At 36.8% G+C, this 13,922-nt stretch overlaps 1 protein-coding gene across 2 annotated transcripts in view; it reads right to left on the bottom strand.

The window, feature by feature from the left end:
• Positions 1–13,922, bottom strand: part of cntn4 (contactin 4) — a 142,135-nt gene that overhangs the window by 25,170 nt on the left and 103,043 nt on the right. For both annotated transcript variants that reach the window (XM_079377961.1, XM_079377962.1), the window contains one exon: positions 1,176–1,303. In XM_079377961.1, the coding sequence (XP_079234087.1) occupies positions 1,176–1,303 (128 nt within the window). The remainder of the gene's footprint in view (positions 1–1,175; positions 1,304–13,922) is intronic.

Here is a 13,922-nt window from a genome sequence, read left to right as displayed (position 1 = left end):
CAGCCCTAATATTTATATATGATATAAATTATATGAATATAAATACTGTATATACATGTAAATATTTTCAAAATATATACTGCACGTGTGTGTATTTATATATACATTATACACAGTACACACACATATTATGTAACCAAAAATGTTTATTTTGGATGCGATTAATCGTGATTAATCATTTGACAGCACTAATATATACAAAAAAAATAATTGCATGTGTGTGTATATATATATATATATATATATATATATATATATATATATATATATATATATTTATATTTATATATAATGTCTATTATGTATTCATAAAATATTTTATATATAAATATACAATTTTTCTTAAATATATGCATGGATGCGTGTGCATTAATATATACATAATAAATATACACAGTACACACACATATGATGTAAACAGAAACTTTTATTTTGGATGCGATTAATCGCGATTAATCGTTTGACAGCACTAGTTTGAATTTTATATAACGAGTTTGAGATTTAATTCAAATTCGATTTGCAAATATGCGTCCTGTTGGACACCTAAATTCAAACGAAAATTTCAGTTCTGACACAACCTTGCAATCCTCACAAAACCCATCAATACAGACCCCAATTCCATCCGAATCCCTACACTGAATCAAAATTATCCTGTCTTATTATCTGTAACTCAAATCCTGTTTAGAAAACTAATCTGCCCACATATTGCTCAAAAGAAGGAGGAAGAAAGAGAGCAATGAGGGAGGTAAAACACACACTTTGCAGAGGGTATGGAGACCTCCACTGAGTTGTGCTTACATCCTGAAAATCCCCCCAGCCTTAGAACACTCCTAAGTGAACATGCTCGGCACTGCACACCCAACTCTCATTCATATTTAATACAGCATAATAACTCACTGCTCCAGTGACTCAACACAAGTGTGATCTGGGTCCCTCCGGGTTCCCCATGCTGCTGTTCTGACACTACACTCCTTCATCTCTTTGGGAAATAAAAGGATTCCACTTGGCTAAGATCAGATAGCTTTGGGAGGTATATACTATGTAGCTATAATACAGATGTGAGGTGGATGTATGATGCAGAAAGTCCTGTATAAAACCAAATATCCAATAAATACAAGGCAGAAGATGCTATATTATCCTCAAACACTCCAAAATGACTGAATTGAGGCAAATACCTTTAACAAGCATGTTCCCTGAGCTGCTGGCCTCTCCAAACTGGTTACGGGCAACACACATGTACGTGCCAGCATCAGATTTGGTGACATTGGATATCCGAAGGCTTCCACTGTCCAATATAGCAATTCTGCAAAGCAAACATACACACACATGATAATATTACTTCAGAGTGCTTCTGTGACTTCAAACCAACAATCAACAAAAGCTATTTATTTTTTTTGGCAGGATAAAAGTAAGACGAGAGGTTTTGCAGCCATTTAAGACTTAAGAGATCTGGAGAGATTTTAAGTGTGTGATGCAAGACGTTCTTACAGAGACCGTTTCAGGGGAAAAAGAGAGCAATTTCGGGACAGTTTTTCAGCCTTTGCACATTGCTAAGAATCCTTTGTCTTGTCAGATCTCAAATCCCCACCTTCAACAAACTGCTGTCAACATGTTTTTAAGAGAAATAAGAGTGGCACTGAAATTCTTTTTTTTTGCCCACAAAGAACGAAAATTGTTGGAAGAAGTATTTGGAGAAGTCTCATGCTGCTGGGATATTTTCCATAAGCCACTTAAAATGATACATTCAAATACTGATCCTTGAACCGGAATCAAACCAATGTAAATTTTAACACCTGTTTTTATGTAGGTCAATGAAAAAATCAGTACGAAAATTCAAATAAGAAATGATCTTTGCACGATATTGGCCTTTAAACCATGTAGTGCATACGCACATAAAAGGGTCTTAAAAACACATCGTCAAAGATAAAACGCATGATGTGGAGACCTTGAGGATGAAGGAGAAAAATAGGGAGGGCTTCATTAATTCATGATGGCATTCTAATTATTCTATCCACGATACTCAAGAAGGAGTGAGCCATAAGCAAGCTATACATGATAATGTTATGAGAGTGCATAAAAAAAGAAAACGAGGGAGGAAAAAAAACAACAACAACATGGTGCCATATTATAGATGTACTATTTTGAAAAGCTGTGATAGCTTGGGGGAAGAGATGTTTAATTGGTGTGGACTAAACATTGAATATAAATAATCCATTTCCACAAACTGTGGATTTCATTAATGACTCTGGGGGGACCCCAATAAATAATATATTTCTAATTAACACTGTTGAAGTGTGGCAAATGTAATAATAACTGGTAAACACATTGTAAAAGAGAGAAAATTAAAAATGGCTAAAACACACAATGGTCAGATATGATGTTTCCTGCACACATGCACAAAATGGACAATCATATATGATTTGAGCTTCACTAACATACAGATAAAATCAAACATACACCCATGCTATCTCCTCACACAAACATTTTCAGTAGAATAGAGTGTACCGAACAGCTCAGTGATTTTGCACGTCATAGGATGGCACTAGTAAAATGTGTTTACCGAGTGTGAAGAACTTGACTAGCCTGCACAAAGCCCAGACATGAACCCCACTGAACACCTTTGGGATGAATTGGAACATCAGTTTCTGACCTCAGTGCCGAGAAAATGTCTGCAGCCATGTTCCAACATCTAGTGGAAAGCCTTCAGCGTCTGTCACACATCTTTTATCCTAGTGGAAAATTTATTTTTAAAAGTTTGGCAGGTAAGACATTTTTATTGATATTGAATAAAGTTTCTTATGCTAACCAAGCTAGATTTTTTTTTAATATATATATATATATATATATATATATATATATATATATCTCAATACAGTAAAAACTGTAATTTTGTGAAATATGTTTGTGTTTTAAAATGACAGTTCTTTTATTTTAGCATATTTTAAAATCTAATTTATTTCTGCACTGACAAAGCTGTATTTTCAGCCTCATTACGCCGGCTCAGTGTCACATGATCCTTCAGAAATCATTTTAATATGCTGATTTGCTGCTCAAGAAACATTTCTCATCAGTGTTGAAGATAATTGTGCTCCTTAATATTTTGGTGGAAACCCATGATACATTTTCTTCACGCTTCCTTGATGAATATAAAGTTCAAAAGAACAGCATTCATTTGAAACAGAACATTATAAACATCTTTACTGCTCCATTTGATCAATGCACACTTGCTGAATAGAGTATTCATTTTTAACTGACCCTAAACTTTTGAATGGTAGCACATATATAGTCACAGACAAAAAGTAAACCGGACCATCAAGACAAGGATATGCACAACAATTGCAGGTCACAACAAAGCAGGTTAAATACAGTTTATCAATGATAGCAGTGATGTTGTTCCCTTCTTTCCCTTTCTCCCCGGCTCCTCCGTTATGCACCCTACCTCCAGAGACTACCAACAAATAGGCCAGCACATTGTCTTATCTAGATCAAGGAATGACCTGCTTTTGTGCAGCTCTCCTACGTTCGCAGCTGTTGGTGATGTTTTATATACATTTGTTTGCCCATCTCTTTATAACATTACTCTCCCGGTCTCTTTCAACCTTCAGACAATTCTTACAGAGAAAAGTACTTTGACATATGGATGTGTGGATTTCAAATACTAGTGTTGGAAAACAACGTGAGGCCACCAGCAATGAAAAACCACAATATCTCAATAGTTTCTCCTAGACAGCAATTCCAGGAGAAAGTTGTATACCCTGACTCACTTTTATCTTCTTTTATCTAACGTGGTTCCTATAAAATTGCTGAAAAGTTCTCAAAAATATATTTTAAACTGCTAAGGTTTGCCAAGAGACCCGCAAACAATAGACAGAGAACTTAATACGAATGCAAACATTTTTAATGTTGACTAATTATTCAGCATATCTGCAAAATGTGTCCATTTTTGTTTCTCCCAAGGAAATTTTAGAAGAAACATTTGAGAAAAAGTTGATATCTAAATGTAAAACTCTTTGATGTTTCACTCCAAAAATAAAAAATGGTGCTAAATAGCACTAAAAGTGGTTCTTTGGCTTGTAATCATAGGGGTACCACTTTAAGTATTATCGCACCAATATTTTTTAAAGATGGTGCTATTTAGCACCTTAACCACCCCAAAGAACCGCTGAAGAACCATTACAGGTTATTTATGGATGCTAATTAATGGGATGTTGTTGTTTAAACGGATAAATGTAAGCATTATAAACCTTATGACATTAACTGTACATATGGACCAAATAAGAATATGTATTTTGTGCCTTTGCACTGATTTGCTTTGACATTATTATGTTTTAATTGTTGTAAGAACATGTCCTTTACATGCATTGAAAACACTGAATGTGAAAACATTTTTGTGCAGGGAAAAAGATTCACAATGAATGTTTCAATTAAAATTTAATAATTGTAAACGTGTATTGTTTTGTGGGTTTATTTTTTTATATTTTTACCTGAACATTGGTGCAGTGTTTACCAGCTGAGGGAGTTAAATTCACTCTTTAAAAGTGTAGGTTTATGTTTCAATCTGCATTTCCATTTTAAAATAAGTATTTACAATATTTACATTAAATCAACATTAAATAAGTACACTGGGTGTGTAGGATTAATCACCATAAAATGTTAAATATCTATACTTGCGAGTAATAGTTTCTTAACACCCTGAGTGATTAAAATTAAACACTAACACAGTGTTCATATAATAAACACTTTCATCAGTGTTGTTTTAACACTAGCAAAGATGGACCTGTATGTTCACATGGAAAGTGATAATTTTAACACCCATGGTGACAAATCTCCCAACATATTTTTTGCTGTGTAGGTGCTATATAGCCCTTAAATTGGTTCCCCTATGATTAAGAGCCAAAGAACCACTTCTTCTTCTTCTTAGGTCCTTCTGTGCTACAAGGCACATTGGGCAGCAAGCAAATTCCACTGATAGCGATTGGCTGCATGGGATTCAACTTCTTCCCATTTAACGCCAACTCGCTTTAAATCCTCTTTGAATGTTCTTCGCTAGGTCTTCTTTGGCCTTCCTTGCCTACCGTCCATTGGGCGGCATCCATGTCATTGCAATTTTTGCTAGGCGTTGTTCTGGTTGCCGCAGGAGGTGACCTGCCAGTTTGATACGATGCTCAGACACAATGGAGGGAAGTCTAGGGGTTTTAGCCCTGCGCAGTACCTCTTCATTTGTAACATGGTCGTGGTATGTGACATGGAAAATATATCTGAGACACCGCTGGTGGAATACGTCCAACTTGTGGCCAATGCGCACTGTATTTTTCCAGGTCTTACTGGCATAACTTGTCATTGGTAACACAATGGACATGTAGAGACTGATCTTGAGTGATGTGTTAATGCTGGGTGATTCCAGATGTTGCGCATCCTTTGAAACACATTGGCTGCTTTGCCAATGCGTTGGGTTATATCTGGCTCTGCATCGCCATCCTGTGAGATAACACTGCCCAAGTATGTGAACCGGTCTATATCCGTGAGTGGCTGGTTGCCAATAGTGATTGGCATTAGTAGATCTTAATTTTCCCCGCTCATTTGCATCACTTGGCTTTTTTTGATGTTGATCCGCAGCCCGATCTTAAGTGCAATTTTTTCTAATCGGGTGGTGAGTTGCTGTAGCTTCTCCTGTGACTTTGCAAGTAGTGCGATATCATCAGCAAAGTCTAGGTCAGCAAGCTTTGTTTGCTCTGTCCATGAAATACCACATTCAGGTCCACTTGTTGTCTTCCGCACGACATAGTCTATGGCAAGCAGGAACAACTCAGAAGTTCCTGTGTCGGTTCGCACACAACACCTTGAATTATGATAGATGTTCTTGAATATTTTAACAAACCACTGTGGAATGCCATATACTAGACATATTTGCCAGAGTGAATCGCAGTGAACGCTGTCGAATGCTTTCTCGAAGTCAATAAAATTGACCACGAGAGGATGTTGAAATTCAACACACTGTTCCACGATGTTACGCAGAGTGAAGATTTGCTCTGTGCAGGACCGGTGCAGAAAGGACCACATAGCAGTGCTATATAGCACCTCAACTACCACAAATTTTTTTTTTTTTGTGTCTGTGTTCCTTATGCATCATTTGAGCTTCATCTTTCCATCATCATGGGATTCTGGTGTCTCCAGCAGCCTTTTTAACTTGTTTAAAATTTGGCTACGCTGATCAACCAGCAATAGCATTAACCAGTATAAGCCAGCATGAAAATTCCTATGCTAATATTTTCAACAGAGTAAGCAAACCTGACAGATTCATTCTGACATTGATGGGTTCAAACAGAGGAGACTCCTAAAGTTGGTGGTGCAGTCTGTGGTCTTCAACATACTTACAGAGCGTCTATTCTTGGACAATCACACAGTCCCACCATCTAGCCTGAGCAAACGAAGACCTATCAATAATTCACCAGCGAGATGAACCTGAGTGCTGGTCTCCTCATCTCCTGTTCGTAACAGCTAATAAGGACAGCTGTAAATCTCCTAGCAGGATACAAGCCTGTATGACACGGCGCTGGTGAGCAGTTTAAAGAGAGGCACTATGTTACAGGGAATTCTCAAATCTCCCCAGAAGTGTACTTAGAGTTGGTACAAAGGCAACTATGCCACTGAGGCAAAAGCGAGCTATTATGCCCTTTTATGTTTTGCTGCGGAAGACAGATAGGAGGCATTATTTAGAGACATCCTGTAGGAGTTTTCCTCTGGAAATCACAAACTGGACAGTGTAGGCTAAATACTTGTTGACATTTTTGGCTGATTTCTGGCCAAAATTCTGTGCCAGAAAGCTCTGTGAATTGGTCTAAATTATGATTTATTCACTGATGAATTGGTTAATGGCCCCCTCTTGGGTCTCTTTTTCATTTTTTTTAGTAAGAATGGGACAATACTAAAGGCATAATTCTGAAAATCTTGTAAAGCGTGAAGGAACATGACCTTGTAGAATATCAGAGACTGAATCAGACAAATTTAAGATGCATCAGAACATTGAAACCTCAGGAGCTGGAATTCAGAGAGGCCCCAAGGAAACAGGACAATGTCATAAATTCGATTCTGGCACCACTAGTCTGAAGCAAGCAAACTAACCAACTTTTTCACAGAACAGCTTACAACCTTGAGACAAAAGAACACTTATTGATAATTCCAATTCAGGAAGGAGACCGTCAAATTTTGGGCAAGTAATCAGGACTGATGGTCAAAGAGATGGCTATCACATGGGTTCCACGCTGAATTCACAAGCTTCCTTAGACTGACTACCCCCACACATAGAAGACAAAGAACCCGACTGAAATTCCTTGGTTCACAAAGACTGTCTGCTTCCATATGCACCTAAAATCATCTTAAAAGACTTTCATTTTCAATTTTTAATGAAACTAATAATTTCTATGCATAACTGCATATTATGTACGCAACCCACACATTTGACTATCCTTGTTTTAATCACTCATTGTGCACATAAGTTTGCTGCAAAGTTCAGCTCCGACTGCACTCGCTTCAAACTTCAACCAGACCAGCGCCGCATTTTCAGCCAACGCCCAAGACCTCACTTCAAAGACTATTGAACTTCCAGCCAATAAGCAACTTCGGGGAACCCCCTGTCTGCAACGATGACGCCACAAAGGAAACCCCTTAACACAGGCAATGCAAGCAAGTAACACCTCCAGGTTCTAACTGAATCGGTGTCTTTAATATAAATTTTAGCCTCATTGAGAAACTCAAAGCGAGGGTTAAATAAGTGATTGATGGTTGTTCAGGTCTATGCAATTGAACATATTGCTGTAAACTTGGGATTTCACATTTTCATTCTCTTAAACTCACCCTTTCCTTACTTTCTTTCTGCAACGTGTGAATGTGTGAATGCTTGTTAAAGGTGTTAGATTAGTTTATGTCTTAGGTTTATATAAATAAAATCTTATTTATATTTAAAAGATAAGTATCTTGTGTTTTGTGCTCACAAGTTAATGTCTTAATCTGCCGATCTTGTTACTGTGCTATTTAATAGTGTTTTCACTATATTTTGGCTTTTAATATCCAGTGCAGAGTTTGTTATACGCAGAGGTGGGTAGAGTACTCAAAAACTGTACTCAAGTAAAAGTAAAAGTACTTCTAGAAATATTTACTCAAGTAAAAGTAAAAGTAATAGTCTGAATAGTTACTTGAGTAAGAGTAAAAAAGTATCGGATAAAAAAACTACTCAAGTAGTTAGTTACTAGTTACTTTGGATCATATAGGTACTGAATATAGTCTATTTTTATTTAGATATATAGATTACATTTATATACACACACACACATACACTGCCGTTCAATATATATATATATATATATATATATATATATATATATATATATATATATATATATATATGTATGTATGTAATTTATTTCAGTGATGCAAATCAGAATTTTCATCAGCCTTTACCCCAGTCTTCAGAGTCACATAATCCTTCAGAAATCATGTTGATTTATTATCAGTGCTGCTCTTTTTAGCTTTCTATTCTTCAAAGAACACTGAACAAAATGTCACAGGTTCCAAAAAATATTAAGCAGCAAAACTGTTTCCAACACTGGTAATAAATCAATATATTATAATGATTTCTGAAGGATCATATGACTCCGAAAACTGGAGTAACAGCTGATGAAAATTCTGATTTGCATCACTGAATTAAATTATATTTTAAAGTAAATTAATTATGTATTATCCTATAACCTCTGAAAACTCCTCACATGACTGCTCTGAACAGAACGAAACAAATGCATATTGACGGATCTTCTGTTCTGCAAAATGTAAACAAATGTAGCCTATATTTTTGCAAGCGTAAATATTGTAAAAATATGAATATTAATTGTGTCTGGAACAGGCCGCGCGCCACTGCGCAGAGCTAACGCGAGTTACGCGAGTGTTCATTTCATACTCTGTGACAGCATATTTAATGTATAAATTATACATTGTATTTAATGTAAGGTACATGTACAACAAACTGGTAATGTCATAGTGGTATCGTGGCCTATACCTGTGGAACAGTAGACAGCACACGCAGTGTTCATCTAATAAAAGATCTTCATATAGCTCTAGCAAACAAGCCTTTGCAGATTTTCTTTCAACTGACTGTAGATCCAAAGCCACGTCTTCAGCGCTCTTGATGTTTTTAAACTTTCTGTTATCTGAGTGAGAACCGCTTCAGAGACTCAGCGCGTGCGGCAGCGAACTGAACGAATCATTCAAACTGATTCGCGAACCGATTCACTGGTTTGCCAACTGATTTGATCAAGCCTTCGAACAGAATCGACTCAAAAGAATGAATCATTCGCGAATGGGCATCGTTCATTGTCCAGAGAAAAGTAGACGGCACGTTTGGAATAAACTGAAGCATTTTTAACTTGTATTGCATTAAGATAAAGTAACGAGAGGAGAGTCGCCCACAGTAACGAAGTAAAAGTACCGTTTTTTCTCTAAAAATATACTTGAGTAAGAGTAAAAGTACCCATTTTAAAATATACTCTAAAAGTATTAGTTACCCAAAAAATGTACTCAAGTAAATGTAACGAAGTAAATGTAACTCGTTACTACCCACATCTACGGCTGGTTCAGTGAATCGCCGTAACAGTGAGTCTGTTCAAAATTTCCTATAAAATCATAAATTATTTCCTTTGAGCTAAATTAAACTATTTCTTTAAATTACATATTAATATTACGTTTTTATTATGTTACAACCTTAATATTTGTTAGTATATTCTTTTTCATTTCAAAACATTTGCTTCTGAAATGGAAGCCTGAGTGGAATGATAAAAATTCTATTGACTTTGAGGCATTTGCAGTCTGAGCGCATCACTTAATAAACTTCAACAAGCTCTTAAACACGCTCTTCAGAATTTCTTCCACTTAACGCTACGTCAAATAGAACAGTCTTAAACAAGGTGCAAAAAAGATCCTGTTACACAGAATATTTTATTTACCAATTTACATTCAAAAATGAGGAAATTGGAAATTGTAATTATGATTCCATCAATAATCAAATATTTCAAGTAACAAGAATTTCATCCCTATTTTCACCAATAAAAAATGTGCCATTTTCTGTTTGATTTGATGAACTAAATATAAAATATAAATATATGATCTAAATATAGTCTAAATATAAATGTAAAAATATCCTAAATATAAACCAGAATAATAAAAAGTGTAAACAACAACAACATAGTAATAATATATACTTTAAAATTGATAAATTAGAATAAAATACAAGTGGCATTCCTGAATGAATCAATGTTATGACCAAATTAATTCAGTTGAGTGAATGATTCACTTGTTGCCACCTACTGGTGTGCTGATGTAATATATAAACCTCGAACAAACAAATAAATAAATAAATAAAAATACATCGAAACATTTTTTATGTATGCAAAATATTTAAAAAATGCTGTTATAAATATGCTCAGAGAATATCCAGTGCATATTCTGACAGGTTAAAATCTGAATTGTCTTAGCTCCTGATCCCATTCCCTCCCTCTCTCACCCTCTGCTTCTTCATCTCTCTTGAGTTTCCTGCAAAGGAGCTTTCATCCTGACAGTGATTTGCAGACCAAGCGACCTAAGTCATTAAATTTTCAATTGGCATCATCATGAGTGACAGTGACCACTGGCGTTCCAAGTTCAGAAGAGTTAAACTCTTGCAAACAGGCAGCAGTGTGATGCACCGACTATCAACAGGAGCACAGAAGAATCTGCCAACCAGTGACCAACAGTACAGACTCGCCAACCTGCAGCATTTGATTCGCTAACAGTGTGAATGGAGCTCAACTGTAAAAGCAAAGGATCATAAATAATGTTGCATATTTGTACAAGCTCGCAGATATGATCCAGGACAGTGCATTTAAGCGGGTTGCAACTCTCTTGCACTAACTGGCCCTCTCTGACCTACCTGGAGGTTGTCTTCCATCAGTGATGTTTTTTTAAAAACATTTACCGAGGACCCAGAGGAAGGGTTATGTAGCGGGGCAAAGCAACGTCTACAGAAGGACCAGAAAGGTTGTTTTATCCTCCAAATGGGGCGTGAGGGTTGACCCAAACGTGAAGGGCTGATCTATGTTGAGGGCTAATACCCTAAAGAGGGGAGTGAGAGAGCTCCTGGCGTTACTTAGATGGATCATGTGTCCATATCTCAGTAGGCCTTCTGCTGGGAAGCTCGTTTGATAAACTGACGACCTTGTCAGTTGGATAAATAAACCGGGGGAGGCAGAAACAGGTCATTTCAGATCACGCTCTGTCAAGAGATCTGTTTACGGGAAGCTACCTTGATGAGCATACCTCTACTTTCGACTCCTCAACCTCAAGGTTAGTCGGCAAAAAAAAAAAGAGCCTTCCGATGAGTTTTGCCGTTATCATTAGAACAACAGAGCAATCACTTGTTGGTCAAGGGAAAAAGAGGAGAGGGGAAAAATGGGACATGGAAAGGTTGTCTTCTGACACTTTTCCAATAGCCAGGTAATTGATATTGATTTTTTTTTTAGTGTATACGAGTCAATGGATCTTAAGACATAACATTCATTATCTCCGCATCTGACAGTCACATAACCGTGTCAAACTTTTACGAATTACAGCATCTATCCGGTCTGACTTAATGTGGTATAGTTGCATTTATAATGCAGGCCATATCGATTAAATTCACCATAAATCAGAAATACGGAGAAAGGCATTGATTTCTATGAGATACACTGATATATAAAGGCAAAACTATGAAGTAAATCCAATGCGCCATGAGCTCATCATTTGGGGCGTATTTACAAGAGAAACGGCTGAAATTGGTTCATAGAATTCACCCATGGTTTTTATCTAAGTCTTTGCGACGGGCATTATTTTGTTTGTCAGTCAGAGACGGCTCTTGGGTTTAATAATGCGGGTGTTGCTCACTCCGCGGGTGTCCAAAGGGCTTGGCAATTCTGATATAATGGGAGTGATAAGAAATGATTGACAGAAGTATCTGGACACCTAGCCGAGCTGAAAGAGGAGGCGTTTTAGACAACCAGCTGTGTACAATAGTGTTTTCCTCCTCACGGTATTAAAATAGCAAAGGAACGGCTGAGTTGCTTGCTAAAGCGGCTGTGACATTTCCTGCGAGCGCTCGGCACGTTGACCCCTCGTCTCTGGGGGACTAGCATTAAGTTTCCATGGCAATGTGGAGATTTGTAAAAATGAAAAAGGAAGAGAGGAAGAAGTATTAATCTCTACTTTTGTAAACCCAAAATACACTGGTGCCAAATTTATATTCGAGCCACAGAGCTGAGTGTCAGCGGCGACGTCAAGATATATTCCCTGTAGAGAATCATTTGCGACGTACGCCGGTACTTTTTTCCCCACCTTAAAAGCAGGCTTGCATTGCCTTCCCACTTATCCTGAGGTAATTTTCTTAACACATTCTACGCTGTTCAATTATTCAAGGTGCTGATTTAGTATGGGTACATTCGGCTCTTGCCATTCCACAAGATAATTCTATGTCATTTCTCAACGCGAAATAAATCAACACGGCACCAGCTGGCGTAATAATTTAGCTTCAAATCCGTTGTGTGGTCAATGGACTTAAATAATGTGCACGGAAATATGTTATGCTCTGCTTTAAGCCCCTCATATTCTACATATAAAATAAATCACTGATTTATGGGAAACAAACCAACCTGCCATCAGCTTTGAAAAAAGGAACATTTCCACTTTTAAACTTAAATATCAGTTAAATGAAACATTATTATGTCCTGAAACTTCTCATAGATGTTCATACTTTTTCCAGTACCATTAGATATGATGTATGTACCCCAGTTTGGGGTCTATAATTTTATTCAGCAAGTACCTAAATTAAATTGATCAAACATTACAAATTACAAAGGATATTCATATCAAATAAATGGTGCTCTCCTGTCATATAAATACTGTTTTCAACACTGATAATAATATTTAGAAATGTTTCTAATCTGACTGTGGTGACAGTTTGAATCTATCCTTTTGACTCAACTGGTTCATTCATCAAAGTGAATGCTAAATTTGTCAATACATACTAAATGCTAAATATTTGACACATTATTTGTATATGCTATTGAGCTATTCTGAGCATCAGACAAGAAAAACACATTTAGTGGGAAAATGAAAGCAGCAGGACATGTTTAACAAATGAATCCAAAACAATTCCACAGCACAAACATACACTTTTCAATTCAGTAGCTTGTTTCGTCCCAGTACTCAAGAATAGATTAAATATAATAATAACAGACACAGAGGAACACATAAAGCCCCAAACAGAAACAAAAATGAAAATACATGAAAATTGTATCATTTCATGTTTGCAGCGCAAGGCATATTTCCAGTAGTAAGCGAGGCTTTTAATTTGAGCAATATCTATCCCCAGGGTCAGCAGCTGCAGAGAAACAGTGTTTATCAGGGCCAAACACTGTGGGCTTGTGGGTGTACTCAAACCGAGCTCCTTTAATCACAAATGGCTCTTCAGCTACATTCTTTCAGACTGATATTCATCTCTCTTTTTTTCACACTCATATGCACACAATTCCTTCTAGGAATAAAAAGCAACATACATGTGCAGCGCTAAATGTGCAAAGCGACCAAGATGGATTACTGGTGCTGCGCTTGCACATTCGTTCTTTGAAAAATGATATTAGCCTCCAGTCCCACAAGATAAAACTAATCCCGCCGAGTCTAACATGGCACTTAGACTAGTAAAGAGCGCACCAATCTAATCACGGCCAAATCTCTGCATCCATTTGCATTCTGGTTGCATTTTATTTCACCAAATTAAACTAATTTCTTCTGAAGAGAGTCTTTAATGCGGTGAAAAGGAAGAGGATTCATATACATTACGGTCCAAAAGTCTGAAACCGCAAGTGAAA

This window comes from Barbus barbus (genome assembly GCF_936440315.1).
Source record: "Barbus barbus genome assembly, chromosome: 25".
NCBI lineage: Eukaryota > Metazoa > Chordata > Actinopteri > Cypriniformes > Cyprinidae > Barbus > Barbus barbus.
The sequence above is the reverse complement of the archived record's forward strand: the minus strand, read 5'-3'. Positions and strand labels throughout refer to the sequence as shown.